The 16,075-nt window shown below is 39.0% G+C and overlaps 1 protein-coding gene across 7 annotated transcripts in view; it reads right to left on the bottom strand.

Annotated features, from left to right (window-relative positions):
- The window catches only part of adgrl3.1 (adhesion G protein-coupled receptor L3.1), a 124,836-nt gene that overhangs the window by 94,416 nt on the left and 14,345 nt on the right, over positions 1 to 16,075 (bottom strand). For all 7 annotated transcript variants that reach the window (XM_020597166.1, XM_020597160.1, XM_020597162.1 and 4 more), the window contains one exon: positions 670 to 835. In XM_020597166.1, coding sequence (XP_020452822.1) covers positions 670 to 724 — 55 coding nt within the window. In that variant the 5' untranslated portion in view covers positions 725 to 835. The remainder of the gene's footprint in view (positions 1 to 669; positions 836 to 16,075) is intronic.

Here is a 16,075-nt window from a genome sequence, read left to right as displayed (position 1 = left end):
CTGGACTACATTATATTCAGGGGTGTTTTTATATTTTTGTCATTGCCGGTTGCATACATTAGAGGGTCAGGACATAAGGAACACCTCTGGATATACAGCAGCGTAGTCCAGTACAACACCACCTTTAACTATGACTTCAATACTAAATACAATTTTACCAAAAACTGAAACATGTTGAGCTTCATAAACACAGATGTTAAGGCAGAAGTGTTGAACTGAAGTGCATACACTTGTACAGGTGTGACTAATAAAGTGGCTGGTGAGTGCATATTGCCTGTGTGCATGTATGTCAAAGGGTATGTGAACAAGTACAAGCTTGAGTGTGTGTGCTGAATGTGCCTGCATACTGTATGTGTGGCAGTTTTTTCATCACTACAGTGTGATTGACAGCAGCCACTAATAGGATTAAGTCCAAGTGGGCCACAGCTTTGTCTAGGAGTCTTCAAAGTCCAACATCGCAGGGGAGAGCAGGAACCATACAGATAACCTGCTGGGGCTGCATCTGCACTTTATGTGTGTGTGTGTTTGTGATAAGTGATCGTGTGTGTGGAACTAACATTTACTGTAAATTACCGCATACAGAAATATGTTTGTAAGTGACTTTGACACTGAAAGTAAATGTATGTTTTGTTAGTTTAATTCTGTACTATGTATGGCCTTGTATCTTACCAACTGCAATGGGAGTAAACAAGGTTGAGACGAAAAACAGGCATCGGATCCACATGACGTCTGCGATTGACCTGGAAGAAGATGTGGAGGTACTTCCTGCAGAGCTCAGACAGTCTTACGGTGAGCTGTTTCTCTCACAGCTCAATGTTCCTGACACCATACGGGCCTGCAAATTGACACACAGAGAAGATTTGCTCACTTGATGCCACTGAACAAGTTAAGATTCCTTATGTATTGGATTTCTGTATAAAGCACATATATCACAAAAAACAAAAACATCACAGGCACAGATATGTTAACAGTTCTTATACAGTACTCCCAGATTCTCTATTGCTTTGTTTACTTGAGGAAGATTGATGGTTTATCAAACAGCACTGTACCAAGTCCAGTGCAGCTTCCTGCAGAGACGTCGCTGACGACTAGACAGTTATCTTAAATACTGATAGAAGAAGAGAGGGCTTGAAATGATTAATAAGGACGACTGTTGTTATCTCTAGCGCTCTACTCTAGGATAACACAATATGAACAACTGCCCTACAATATGAAGAATATATAGAATATCAGATAAAGTAAAATTAGAAGAAGGAATTTCTGAGGTGGTGGTAAACTGCATTTCGTTGCCTTGTACTTGTACATGGGTAATGACAATAAAGTTGAATCTAATCTAATCTAAACAGAACCCTCCTTTAGTAACTGTATATTAACATGTGGTAAATGAAAAGTATTAACTCAGAATAGCCTCGGAACAAAATGTAATTCCAAATGCAATTGTTTGAGATAAAGTAGTTTATTCGCTAAGTTGCTCTCAAACTGTCTTTTGATTGTCTTAAACAACCTCAAATTATCCTGCATTTTTCCTGTTATAAAGAAATCAAGAGCAGTTCTGTTTATTACAGTATTATTTAGAGCTGGGAAAAAGTGAGATCATGCTGAATATGAAACACTAACAAGGAGAGGAAACTGCACACCTGCCAAATAATCCATAAACAACAAATCTGTGAATGAAATGCAAGACTAAATGCTAAGTGTTGATCTATAGGGGAAAAACAATGGGGAAACACAACATACGGTAATGGTGCTTAATGTTTGCATAGTGATGCTGCTGTCTTTATTAGCATTCACTTAACTTGGTATTCTACATCAGCATTAAAGTGTGAAATGTATTGATGTTCCAATCTAATTGTTCATTTCATGGTCTATCAGCGATAAACAATTAATAAGAGGATGGACTCTGAAATCAGTTATAGCAGTGACAGACTGGTAAGCATCATTTTGTCTTTTTTCTAAGCTGATTAAGTTGACCGGCATCGTTCAATCACTTGCTCACTCGCTCAGCCAACAACTAACTCAATCACTTTCCACATGCCCAAATTCACTTATTTTTCTCATTACGGACTAGGACATTTACCGATTTCCTCTGTCAAAGACTCCAAGTTTTCTGTTTGAAATCTATTTTTTAAGACTGCAAAAGGGTCATTGCATCACTCAGCCATTACGCAATCATCATTTTTCTTGGGAGTAGTTCAAAGGTAACAGCACGCTTATTTTGTGCCTAAATGTTCACTGTCCTCAAGAGAAATGATATCCAGCTCCAAATAACAGGCTTTTAGACTGTGTGTGTGTGTGTGTGTGTGTGTGTGTGTGTGTGTCTCTGACTAAGAGAGAGAGAGAGAGGCTGCAGAAATTTGCAACAGTCAGGGACAGATGGAGTAAGGCAGACAGCCAGAGCCATGGGAAATACATCATGTGCAACAGACTATCGATCAGTGTGACCATATCATTTTGGCCTAGCAGAGACTAGGACAATAAGCAGCTATCTCCACTGTGCCATGCGGTGAAGGCAAATAGCTGATTTGGCAACAATCGCTCCCTTATTTTTGGACAGCTACAACTACTGTTATTGGAATACCAGATTTTCTTTTTTTATTTATGGAAACTGTCAGAATGACTCAAACCTTTATATAACCATTAGAGGCATACAAAACTACATATACATGCATCTACTGAACATCTACAGTGGCAAAAGGCCTCATGCTGCAGACAGAACAGAGACAGATATACCCAGAGACACGTGTACCCTTCAGAATCTGAATCTCTGGGAACAGGATCCTACCAGAAGCAAACAATAGGATACCAGCTGCATAGTCGTCTCAGTTCTTTTTTAAGCTGTCAAAATAAATTCTTGAACTTGAACATTAGTTTAAAATTATAAGGATAAAACACAGTCTAAGGTTAATTTTAGCAACAATTGTAGGAGAAAACTACAATTCCAACATAAAATGGTCTTTATCCAATCAGTTCATTGATTATGGAGTTATGAATAGTGGAAAAGACCAATGATGATTACTGTTGAGGTACTTCTTTTGATTTAGACAAAATCTGATTCACTGACAGATTAAGTCTGTAAAGGCTTGCCCTCAGCTGAAAGGAACACGTTTTAACTATCATTTCTCTGCATGAATTTAAAAATCTACAGTAACCGAACTGACCTGTGATTTGGAGAAATATCATGTGGTGCTGCAGAGCTTCAGAATCTGACATTTTTCATTTTTAGGTCACCTCTACTTAACCAGGCTGGTCTCTTGATACCAAAATATACTTTTCATGAAGTGCTGGTTAAAACAGCAGCATAGTTTTATTACTAAAAATAAAACAAAATCAACAGAGGGAGAAAAGTAAGGTTTTTAATCCCTCGATTCAAAACTAACAGTTTGGATAACCTCAGGCTGTCTATTAAAACCTCTTAAAAAACCTTGAATGTTGCGCTAACAAAATTATTCAGATTTCTAAATATTCTACGGTGCAACTGATTTCATTGGAGAGTGATTTCACATCAGCTAACAGTTCCTGACAAATCCCTAATGGTACCAAAGTGATAGAATCACAATAGAATCCGGCTCTTTATTCTTCTTTGTGCTTAAACAACTCAACAAGCTGCCCCATTTTGATTGATTGGTCCCTAACTCAGCTGAACATGAGCAATCTGACCAGCTGTCCCCAGTTAGACACAGGAGGCATACACTGACATATGGCCGGACGCCACCAGCCACAGCATTCCACTGTTCCATTATTCAAAAGCTAGTCCATCACCCTGAATGCTCCGCTGCCATCTCACCCATCAGTTAATTAACCTTCTCACTTCCAGACTCAAATCACTCAAATTACTGTATGTTCTCACATAGCAGACAATAACACAAAATGACACACATGCTCCGTCTACAGTGACCATAACGCATAAACAGTGGTGATCACCCAAAGCCATGCCATGTGTTGATGGGTTAATATTATGAATAAACAGGCAGTCATGGTGCTAATTATCAGAACATACTGTATGTGATGTGTTCCCACCCTGTGTTTATCTGTTGATCGTGCAAACATATACCGTCTGAACCCACTTACTGTTAAAATGATGAAATAATCGAGCTATATAATTTAAATGAGCTCAATATTTCCTATCTTGAGCTGCTTATATCTCACCGGAGACCCTCCCTGGCAGATAAGCAGCATCTGCATAAAACTGAGCAAAACATGAGCTAATAAGCAGGACGAGACCAAAACAAATACCTGTCCCTGGATCCAGGTCCTTTGATTTACCTGCTGTTTCTATCCATCTCTGCCCCAGATACAATATGTCTGCCTGGTAGGCGTCTTTTAACTATTTCAAAGATATAAACATGTGAATGTTTCTTCCTTTCACACTTATTTGCCACCAACCTTTATACTATATAAAATGCACTACATCTTTGACAAAAAAGGTTTAGAATTCACATTAGATGTGTGATCTTATTAAATACATTTAATTAATTTTCAGCAACAATCGGTTATAGCACTAGATTGCAGCACTAGGCCAATCTGCTCCCCAGACTGTGTCCCATGCATAGGTGACTACATCCTCCTTCCCTGAATCTCCTGTTTTATCAGGGCCAATATACTTACAGACTATATTGCATGCATCTATGAACTAATTGATGTTGGGCTCTCTCTGTGCACCAAAGCAGCCAACCCTGTGTGTGTATGTGTGTGTAGTCCCCCAAGGAGAGTCCTGCCTGTCACTGCACTCCTCATTCGGGGATTCTCTCTTTCACTAATGAGTGCTGACCGGCCTAGGCTACCTTGTCAAGGCCCATCACGTGTACACACACACACACACACGCACATCCACAGACACACACATGCGTATCACTAAGAGACCAGATGCGCTACTCCCTCAGCCTCCAGGCAGAGTCTCAAATGTGTTGATGTTGTTGCATTTGTAGTCTACCCTGTGTGCATGTCTACAATAATAGTTTCACATTTCAGGTTTACTGTCATTTCCATACATGTGCATGACATATGTGCTATGTAGAAGTATGTGCGTTAAGTACTCTGTGTCAGCAAAGTAGATTGTAGTGTAGTTGAAACAATAAAACTGGGGGGAAAGTCATTTTTACAGTTTTTTGTAGTCCTTCTGTAACTGTGTTTACATGTTCTCCTTGATTAGAGTTGAGAGAAACGAGGAATTCTTCAGTTTTGAAAGAAACATACTTATCATCAGTAGAGCCTCTCAATTTGAAGAAACTGTTTGTTGACATTGTTGATGAAATACAGTAAGATAATACGTTTGACAACAGTGGAAGAAATACTCAGATCCTTTACTTAAGTAAAAACAGAAATGGCAAAAATAATCTGTTCCAAATAAAATTTAAAATTTCACTTAATAGTACACCATACTACCAGTCACAAGTTTGGACTTTCTCACTGAAACGAATGAGGAATGGGGCCCAAACCTTTTACCAGTAATGCACATTATAATTATTAATACAGTTTTGTGCACATCACTTTAATGCTGTAGCTGGTACAAAAGTGGAGCTAATTTATATGATTATAAATTAAATTACTTTATGTATTGCTGGGTAGTTTGTGAAGATCCCACTGTGGATCAGTAAAGTCTTATGATGATAATAAATATAATGTATTATTAATCAGATTCTGAAAAGTAACAAGTAACAAAAGTAATCAAATAAATGTAGTGTAGTAAAAAGTACAATATTTGCCTCTGATGTGTAGTGAAGTCAAAGAATGGAAAGAGCTCAGAAGTTGATGTGTCTCCATAACACAATGCACTGATACATCTGCTAATGTTCTGTGACACTTAGTATATAGTTAGTCATACCAATTTGTTGCGCAGCAGACTGCAGTATAATGCATAGGAAAAATCTCAGCAGTTCATCCATTCTTTGGTCCCTTGTCACTTCTCTTGATTCAGTTTTTCTTCACCTGTTCTTTTCTTCACTCTCTCTAGTCTCTTCAGTTGTTCGTTCTGTGCTCTGTTGGAGAGACGTCTGTGCAGAACAAAGCTCAAGGGGCCATGCACCGTGTTCAGTAAAATGGCATGTGTCTGCCAAGCTACGGTAAATTACCTCCAGTTGGCTTGCTAAGGTAGGTTTAACCACCATGGACCGTTCTGTGTGGGTGTGTGGGTGTGTGTGTGTGTGTGTTTGTGTGCATGATGGAGATGGTTGGAATGAGGTTGTGTGGGTGACAGAGTGTGACTGGGTATGGGTAATGTGGCAAATTATCATCAGCGCAGGTAGACAGGCTGGGAGAATTCTGATTTTGAGTGACCATGCTCACACGCACACACACGCACGCGTACAAACACACAAATTCACTTAGCTAATTTGGCAGTGTGGAGCTGAAGAGATGGCTAATCAGGATAGCTAGTGGGAGTCTGACCTGTAGCCTATAATGAGAGACATAAGACACAAGCACACACATGCACATGCAAACAAGCACATGCACACACACTTACACCACGTACACAATGCAAACAAACTCGCTCACATACAACATGCACACACACCCAAGCCACCGTGAGTGATTCTGAACAGAACGCCAGCCCTCATAATTACCCTGTGCTGATGAAGCTTGAGATACTGATTAGTGGAGAGTGGCCTCTCGTTGTGACCTGAGGCTAAGGAAAAATATACTGTGAGCTCCCAACAAAACGAATGTCTTGACATGTCGGCCCAACATGTATCACTAATGTTGCATGTGTCGGGGTGTTTTGGGAAGTGGGGGACCACATTAAAATCACAATTAATATGAATTAATGCAACATGTTCGCGCTGGGCAAATCTTAGCTCGATGAGATTCACTGTCACTGTCAGTGTGTCCCTCATTTTGAATCTATACATTTGGCTGGTGTGGCCAGATGACGTATGACTGCTCCCACTGGCTATTTTCTAATGTACGATACAGGTAAGTGTGCACATATGTATGTGAGTACGTGGGGTCTGCTCGTTGAAGGAATGTGCACAGTTGTCATCGTGCCCTCAAGACAAGTGACCCGGCTGGCAATTTATTTCATAAAGAGCTGGTTGTTATTCCTTTGTGTGGCGTCACAAAACAAAACTGCAGAGTGCTGGAGTGTAGCTTTAAAGGTATAGGTCACCTTCACATCAGTGTGACATGTTTTAGTCACTGTGGTCTCAATTTCAGGTCCTCATTGAAAAATGAATGCCCACAGTCTGTCTCGTAGTCATTGCTGGGTTTTAAACTTTCATTCTCATTATTCTTTGTAATATTTTTTATAATTTAACCAAAGCATTGATTCTATTTTATCAAGTTAGGCTGACTGTGACAGAGCAGAGCAAGGCTTGCATTTTGCATTTAAAAAAGTTCTTGTACATTTTTATTTTAAAAAGGATCTATATCCCTTTAAAACCATTTCTGTTCAAAGTAGTTTAAAGCTGAGAACCTCATCCTCTCCCTCCATGTTATATATTTGGTACCCGTCAGAAATTTGCGTCTGGGGAGTCTCCGGCTTTGACCAGACTGCTGCAGTTTCCACATGGCTGCCTCTGGCTGCTCTGACGATGCTCCCAGAAATTCGATGCACTGAAACCACCCTGAAAATCCACCTCGTCTGTATGGCACTGCTGTTTTGATTCCTCGCTGCCTGCCGGCTGTAGACCACAGTCTGTTCTGCTCTGCTCTGCTCTGCTCTGAACTTTCTAATGCTTCAGTCTAATCAACTCTACGCGCTCTCCCTCCCTCATGAGACAAGACAGGCTTAAGGCAGAGATGTGCAAGGAAGGATGGCGCAAGGAGGCGAGGCGGAGGAGAAGATGGGGGTGGAGATGAAGCAGTGTATACATGGCTGAGGTCAAGAAGGAAAAAGGCCGAGGAAGATTGAGATGGAAAGATGAGATAAAGGAGGAGTGACAGAGGCATGGAGACCGAGAGGAAGGCGGGAAGCAGCAAGAAAACAGGAGTGCCAAATGCTATCAGAGTGAGTTGAAGAGAGTCTTAAAGCCAGTTAATAACCTCTTTTACCTCCCTGCCCATCTTTACCATCTGATATGTGGACAGAGACTCATAAAACAGAACCTAAAGACCCATAAGATAGAGGTCTAAAAAGACATACTGTATATGAAATTAAAACAGCAAAACATACAGTATGCTACCCTACATATCCAAAGCACAGTAACTTCCTGCTTATTACCAAATAAGTAGAATTAAGCTAAGACCAGAATCTGGCTTTTTGACATCAACTTATAGTGTAAAACTTTTAATAAAATAACAAGCAATATTACGGGTACCTGTAACCATCAATGATTGTGGCTAGTTTAGCCTGGCCGGACTACACTCGCAGCTAACCTTAGCCAAAGATAATTCTCAGACTTCTACTTATCTGTTTTCTGACACTGAAAACTCACTGATGCTCTAACATTTTAGTAGCATTAGTAACTTAGGTTCGTTACAACCCAACACAGAATTATAGCAATACAGTATATGATTTTATCTGGTAGCATAAAAAAAAAAACAGACTTTTTTCTGACCTGTCACTGAAAATCAGTTTTAATGTCCTAGTATTAATGGTGACTAAACATAATCATAAGGGAGAAAAACCAGTAACGCCAGATAAACTATTTCTGCCAAATGCTAAGTAGCCTTCACACTCCAGACCCTTCTTCCAGAATTACTGTTTCTGTAGCTTTTAGTTTTGTGGGGTAGTACAAGTATTAGTAGGAGTTTTCCAGGCCTGGTCATTATTAGAATAGGTTGCTCTATGTATCCTCAGGTAATGACAAAGCAAGAAAAACAAAACAAAAATAAATAAATACATGCAGAAAACAAACAAATGTGCCACATGCAAACACACACACACACACACACTCAGCCATACATATGTACACACATACAGTATGCGAAACCTCAATTTTGCATGGCAGTGCAGCTGAGAAACCTATAAGCACTACGTTAATGGTTTACAAAACTGTCTCTGATACAATCAATTATGTCAATTAGAGATGCAGTGATGTTAATTTCACTGCCACTGCTGTTGTTTTTCACCCTTTGATTCATCTGTCTTCATCCCACCCTTTCTCGCCATCTCCCTCTCATCCTCTCTGTCACTGTGCTCCAAACCCAGCCCTGTCACAATAGATCCATCAAAACCAAGACTTAAAGCCAGAGGCAGTGAGAGGCAAAGTTTGTGTGTGCATGTGACTGTGTTTGCAAGAGAAAAGAAAGAGAGCGAGAGAAAGGGAGAAAGTTGCCCTGTAGAGAACAGAGAACAGCCACCTCAGCAATGAATGATGCTACATTAAAGAGGAGGCAAGGCAGACACACAGGCAGGATACAACACTCATGGCCTAGATTTAAACCCTCATGAAAAGATTGGGCTCAGCTTGCAGGAGAACACTCTCAATTGTGCAAATGTTCTCTTGTTTTTGAGGGGTTTTTTGTCCATTTCTCAATTATTTTTACAGTTCTTCTGTTATTTTCACTCCTATTGTCATCTGCCATCCAGTCTTGTTTACGTCTCTGCTTTTATAACTCTTCTTCCCTCTTGCTACTGTTTTCTTTTATTCCGTCTTTTTAGTCATGGTGCCTCCTTGTATCATCCGCTGTTGTCATCATAAAGAAGATTAAAAACATTTTCCATCTACTAGTCCTCTGCACCCATTGTTCTCCATTTCAAAATAACCTCACATGAAAGATTTCTGAAGACTCTCAGGACCTAGATAATGAGATTCCTTTCTCTACAAATGCAAGATTGATCCCAGTACTATCCCACATACACATGCTCAAACTTTCAAAGATTTGTTCCGAATCAGCAAACTAAAGTTCAAACACTCCGTCCAAATGTGGTTTCCAATGATTCACTTAGAACAAAAATGTGTTTTCTGCATAAGACATTACGGTCAAACCTTTGCCTCTTGCCTTACGGAGCAGATATGAACTGTGTATATCAGAGCTTTGAAATATTTATTCAAAAAGGCCTTTCTGGAGCGCTTACTGGGCCCTGTTCATAATTTAATAATGCATAAGCACCAACACTGGTATATAAATATAAAAAGAGGCACTTAACGCTGGATTGTCTAACTGCTGAGAAAATGGCATTGCAAATAGAGAGACATCTACCAAAGAGGCAGTACATTCATTTGTAGACGGCCACCTTGACTCCTGTGCAAGAAAATGCACTGATGGACTCAAAAAGAATTATTTCTTTCACACATATTGTAGAAGAACATGGAAACTACAGTCTTTTTTGAGTCTCTTTGACTGCTGTGCTGCTCAGAGCGATGATGTGTGTAAAACGTCTCATGACAGATGTCCACAGTGATATGGGAATATTTGTCAGCAAGCCCTTTTGTTAGACATTACATTTTAACTTCACTCCAGAAAGAAAACCAAATATATAAAGTGAAGAAGAGATTTTCTTCAAAGTATACTGGGACTGAAGAGACGCAATGGTGGGTATTCAGAGCAAGAAATGGACCTGCAACATTAAAGTAATAAGTAAAAAATCAAGACTTATTACTGTTCCCTGTTGAGCTGCGGCTGAGTTTCAGTTTTCAGCTTGCAGGGAAAATACAAATTCACACTGTCACCAGCCTCATGCAGGAAGCATCAAATATAGTATCTATGTTATCAAACATGCTGTATGTTTAGGGCCTTTTTGGTGTAATTTAACCCCCATAAGCATTGCATTTTCTTCCTTTACAGTGATAATCAGTAGTGTTTGAAATCACCGTTCCATGATTTGCAAGTTGCAAGGCAGTGTGGTTATCTTCTGCACTGGCACAGACCACAGCTGCTGCATTTTTGATAAGCTGTATCCATCACTTTTCTGAAATAGCCAACAACTGATGATACAATTTTTTCAGGATGTATGGTTGGTGATTCTGAAGCAATCAATGGAGACAGCAAAAGTAAACACAGTGCTAAATGTCAGCTATGGTGATTGTGCTGCCACAATATCACCTCAGGGGCAAGAGACCCAAATAACCAAAATCAATAATCTAATCATTTCATATTCAAATCATGCAGGGCACAGGTCTGGATCTTATTGCAGTTTTATATCCCTGGTGTGCTGATGTATTCCAATCAACAAATCAGATTAAGCAGATGCATTGAAAATACACTAACTCAAAGGAGTACTGCTGGGCCACAGATGTTTATTTATTCTGTAATAGATTTTTTCATGTTTATCATTTCCTGTACTTTATATACAGTGCAGTACATGTTATTAATATTATGTGCTCAATCACATTGTAATTATTCATCATGGCTTTTTCCTACATTTTGATTTGATTTAACTAAGTTCTGAAGTGAAATAAATTTAACAGGATGTATACAATGTCCTGTTTTATCATTTTATAGCAGTATAGTACAGAAATAATGGGAGAATAGTCTATTTTTGTGAAGTTATAAAGTCCAAATGAAAGAAAACTAGGGTGTGCAAAAGTACATACTGTACACCACGTGTTTCATCAATGCTGAATTGTGCCAGTGAGAATTTGATCAAAGATTTATCTTATGCTGCTCAGATCTCATATTCAGGTTGTAGCTAGAGGTCTTGAACATTGATTCCCTTTCAAAATTGTATTAAAACTAGATAGATTCAAGTTCCGAAAACATGAAGTGAATAAGAGGATTACATACTGTACAGAAGCCTGTGGGGTGCGCATCTTACAATATCTGAACATACATACGAGAGTGTAAATTCATATTTAGTCTTCTCTAGGAAGCGATGGAAGAGACTCATTGTATGTTTCTTTACTGAAAGGTGAACATCAGAAACCAAAAGTCTTCTCAAAAAAATTTGGCATAGCAACACACATTTTCAGAGTAATGTCAAAGTAATGTATTTACACGCAAAATTACATTGTAGGGGTGTCCTGATCCAGGTTTCTTTCCTTTTTGGCCCTAATATTAATATGATCCCTTTATTAATAACAATCAGCTCATACCAATCCAATACTTATATTACCTACAGGCCCATTTGCTGATTCTGGACCATTAAATATCTGGTATTGAAATTAAATTAATCTGGCAAAATGTATTTTTCAGGAGCTTCTTGATCCAAATACTGGATCAGATCCTGGTTCCAAATTAAATTATTGATATGAATAACTTGGAGCAGGACAACACACTCCCAGATCTACCGATTCATTCATTACAGGGCAGATACTAACTACTACTTCATATCTGTTGTGAACACAGAGATTGTGTAAACAGTCCGATTTAGATATCCCTATCTGACAATTTAATAACGGCACATTAACAAAAGGTGACAGCTGTCATAGCACCACTGCACAAACGCAGTATCAATTGAGGTTTACACTCAGACTCATGTTCAATCGTGCATAGGAAGTACCTGGTATACCAAAACACACTGAGTAGCCTATAGAAACACTAAGGAAAAAAGGAAAACTAATAACAGACAATGAGGGAATTACTGGCTACACCTGCATGTATATGTATAATATTACCAACCCATGGTAAAACACAACAAATAAAAACTACACATGCTCAGCAGGACCGATGTAACAGATGATAGATCACGTGTGTTTTTCTAACTGTGTTTACTTGATGCATTTCTCTATTTCGGTAGAGTTCTGGTTGGAACTAGTGAGCTTTCAATCTTTTCATGGATTTTGTGGAGAGTTTTACGCATGTAATGAAATAAAGTGCGAAATAAAGTATAATTAAGTTTTTGTAGTGGTTTTTACTTTTTATGCTCCAAAATACACTCACTTGTACTGAACTACTATACATATATTCAGATGTGTCTCAAATTTTTGTCCTTCTCAGGCATACACATGAGAGGGTCAAAATATTAGGAACACCTATGAATATAATGCAGTACAACAACACCATTAACTGTGACCTCAATAATCAACATATAATTGAATTTATACGTTTATGACAATTTTACCAAAAACCAAAACATTTTGAGCTTCATAAACACAGATGTTAAGGCGTAAGCGTTGCATTGAAGTGCGTACAATTATACAGGTGTGACAATTAAAGTGGATGGAGAGACTTTCTAGGTCCAACAAAAATGGAGTTAACACTTCACCAACTTATAATTTTGTTGGGATCTGCACAGACATGCCCAATCAGAACAGCAAATCTCTACAGTAAACAACAGAGATAACCGAACTGGTAAACAGACACATTGGGGGAAAACATTGGTGAGTGCAGATGTTTGTTGGAAATTTAGATTTATGATATACAATTAGCACTGATACATAATCAGAACACCAAAAAAAAAGGAAAGGACACTGTAGGGAAGAGACAGTGATAGTAACTGCCTTAACTTGTTTTGTTTCACACTAGCACTTCACACAAATAAGATGGTTTATCCTTCCAGGAATACAGTGGCCCTAAATAGATGCTTTCTTCCAAGTTGTTTACACAGAGCATCTCTGTGGGCAATTCCCTGTCGTCAGCTGAGTGTGTGTGTGTCAGTTGTACCAATGCACTCTGGTGGCAATGTATTTGTGTTTGTAATTAGCGTATGTGTGAGTCTGTTCATGCATTTACGTCAGCGTTCATGTGTGTCTGATAAGGTGTGTGTGTAGGTGTGTGGATGTGTACATTTGCCCCCCTGGTGCCTTATCTCAATCTTGAGAGGGAAAAAGAGTGCTTAAGGGACAAACTGGTATCTTTAGCACAGTCAACAGGATACTCAGCCAGCAGACAGCAGACATGATCACATCTCATACTTCAACAATAAACCAGCAGCAGGATTTAACCACTGATGCAGTATACACCAAAGCAGCAATCATATTGTAACCACACAAACCTGGAATTATAACTGTCACACATTTGTAAACCATCAAGTCATAAACCATTTAGTGTGGCTCATTGACAAAGAAGACACACATTCATGTTTGCATGAATGGCTGAGGGGGAGTAGCTGAGAGGAAGGAAGGCCGTACCACATTCACACATTAACGCAGTCACACCTGGGAGGTGGCGCAGCACAGCCACCCGGTCTCGCACTATTGGGCACTGAGCTGCTCCACTGGAACAGCTAAAGGTTAAGTGCCCAGAGGTCACAGCCCTGATGGTAGTTGTTGAGGGATTTAAACTGCCAGGATTTTCACAGCTACTGTGCTACTCAGATTTTAAATCATGACCTTTCAGTCACAAGCTCATTTCTATGAGCCTATCTGTTACTGCAGGACAGGTGAGGACTGGTGAGATTAAATGTGGCGATGTGGAGACAATGAGATATTTAAATGGTCTTCTATCTCTGCGTACAATTATAGATAGATAGATAGATAGATAGATATTAGTTTACTATGATCTATGACAAAGAAAAGCAGCTCATTTGAAGCTATTTGTAAAATAACTAATTCAGTTCAAGAGAAATCATTATTATAATGTTATATGAAGACTTTTCCAATATTCATATACATAATAAAGGTGACAAGTAATCACACAAATATTCTCATGTTTATTTTGTCGAACTATGGCACCAGTCCTAAAATCCAGACCTGAGTTAACATTTTTGGACTCCTGGTTCACTCGCCCTGAGTTCTGATGTTTTTTTTTTTGTGTGTGTTTTGGTTAGATGCCTGAAAAAAGGTCTGTGGTTAACACAAGGCCAATATATTTTCATGTTTTGTTCTATGACGTAAAATACACCAGTAAATACCCCACTTGTGATTTTTAATGCTTTTACCCATCTTAAAAAAGCTCGTTCCTAGCAAGTAGCTAAATGAGTCTACAGAGGTTGTCTAGGAAATCTAATTACAACTTGTAAGCTGTGGTGGTGACATTGAAGTCACAGGACCATGGTGTAGGTTTATAGCCTAACAATAGCTCTTTACTTCTGGCAAATGTATTTGAGCTTCAAAAATCATAAAAGTGGTGTTCATCTGTGATGATTATCTTGCTGAACAAAATGTCTAAGTGTCATAAACTGTTGTTGTTTGTCACAAAGCTTATTTTCCACAATAATCCAAAAGCCTATGAAAAGGTCCCATTGGCTTTTTGTCAAGGGAACCAGGGTGATGTTAATTTCTGGCCTATAAAAATACATCAACCCTATATAACAAAACTCTATAACAAAAGTTTCTCATCATTAACCTGAACAAGAGAGATTTGTTAAACCACAACAATAATAAAAATAAAAATAAACTCATGTTCAAAGAAATGAACCATGATCCACTACCTTAGATTGTCAGATGTTCAAATAAAATAAAATAATAATAATAATGTAATATATCATTCATTTTTAGGTCTTTGTTTTTCAGAAGATTTACCTTGAACAACATTACACATTATCATTATCAGTGGAAAGATGATTATGTTAAATGTCAAGTAAATTATAATAGTGACTCATCACCCGGCCCTAATAGATTTGAGTGATGCGTAGCAGTTGCCCTGGCAACTCTATTCTCATTTTTCAGTTTCCTGTCTACATTACAGTATCTGTCAGGTCTAGTGTTTCAGAGGCATCTGCTTCATGCCCAGCCCTGAGTGTATTTATGTGTGTATGCATGTTGCTGCAAGGTTTTATGTGTGTCTGTTTGTGTGCACGTGTACATGTGTGCACACAGGGGAAGACGTCTGAGTCTAATTGCACAGGCCCATCTGCTGATTCTGAAAAACAGGCTTGCAGCTAAAATACACTAACAGTACAGACAAAAATACACTGGCACAAGCAACCACACACACACACACACACACACACACATACACACACCACAAGTGCACGCCTCAAAGCTGGCAATTTGGACCCTGAACAATCTGCACCCATTCTCTGGCAGCTGTGTGGACGACACTGACTGGCATGGTTTACAATATGGACTCTTCTGTGCTAGGACAAAGGCCTCTCCACTCAAGGCAAAGGTCACATTATAAGACAATAAGCCTCTATTCACAGGGGGTGGTAAGGGGGGCTATGAGGATTTATGTGTGCGCATGTGTGTGTTTGTGTTCTTGGACTTGCTACATAGTGAGGACCAAAAAAGTGTGGAGGGTTTTTTTGGCCTGGCCTGACTTTCTAAAACAGCTTTTTGAGGGTTAAGACTAGGGTTAAGGCTAGGGAATGCATTATGTCACTGAGGGTCCTCACTAAGATAGAAGATAGAAGAAGTACAAGTATGTGTGTCTA

This window comes from Monopterus albus, unplaced genomic scaffold (assembly GCF_001952655.1).
Source record: "Monopterus albus unplaced genomic scaffold, M_albus_1.0 scaffold32.1, whole genome shotgun sequence".
Taxonomy (NCBI): Eukaryota; Metazoa; Chordata; class Actinopteri; order Synbranchiformes; family Synbranchidae; genus Monopterus; species Monopterus albus.
The sequence above is the reverse complement of the archived record's forward strand: the minus strand, read 5'-3'. Positions and strand labels throughout refer to the sequence as shown.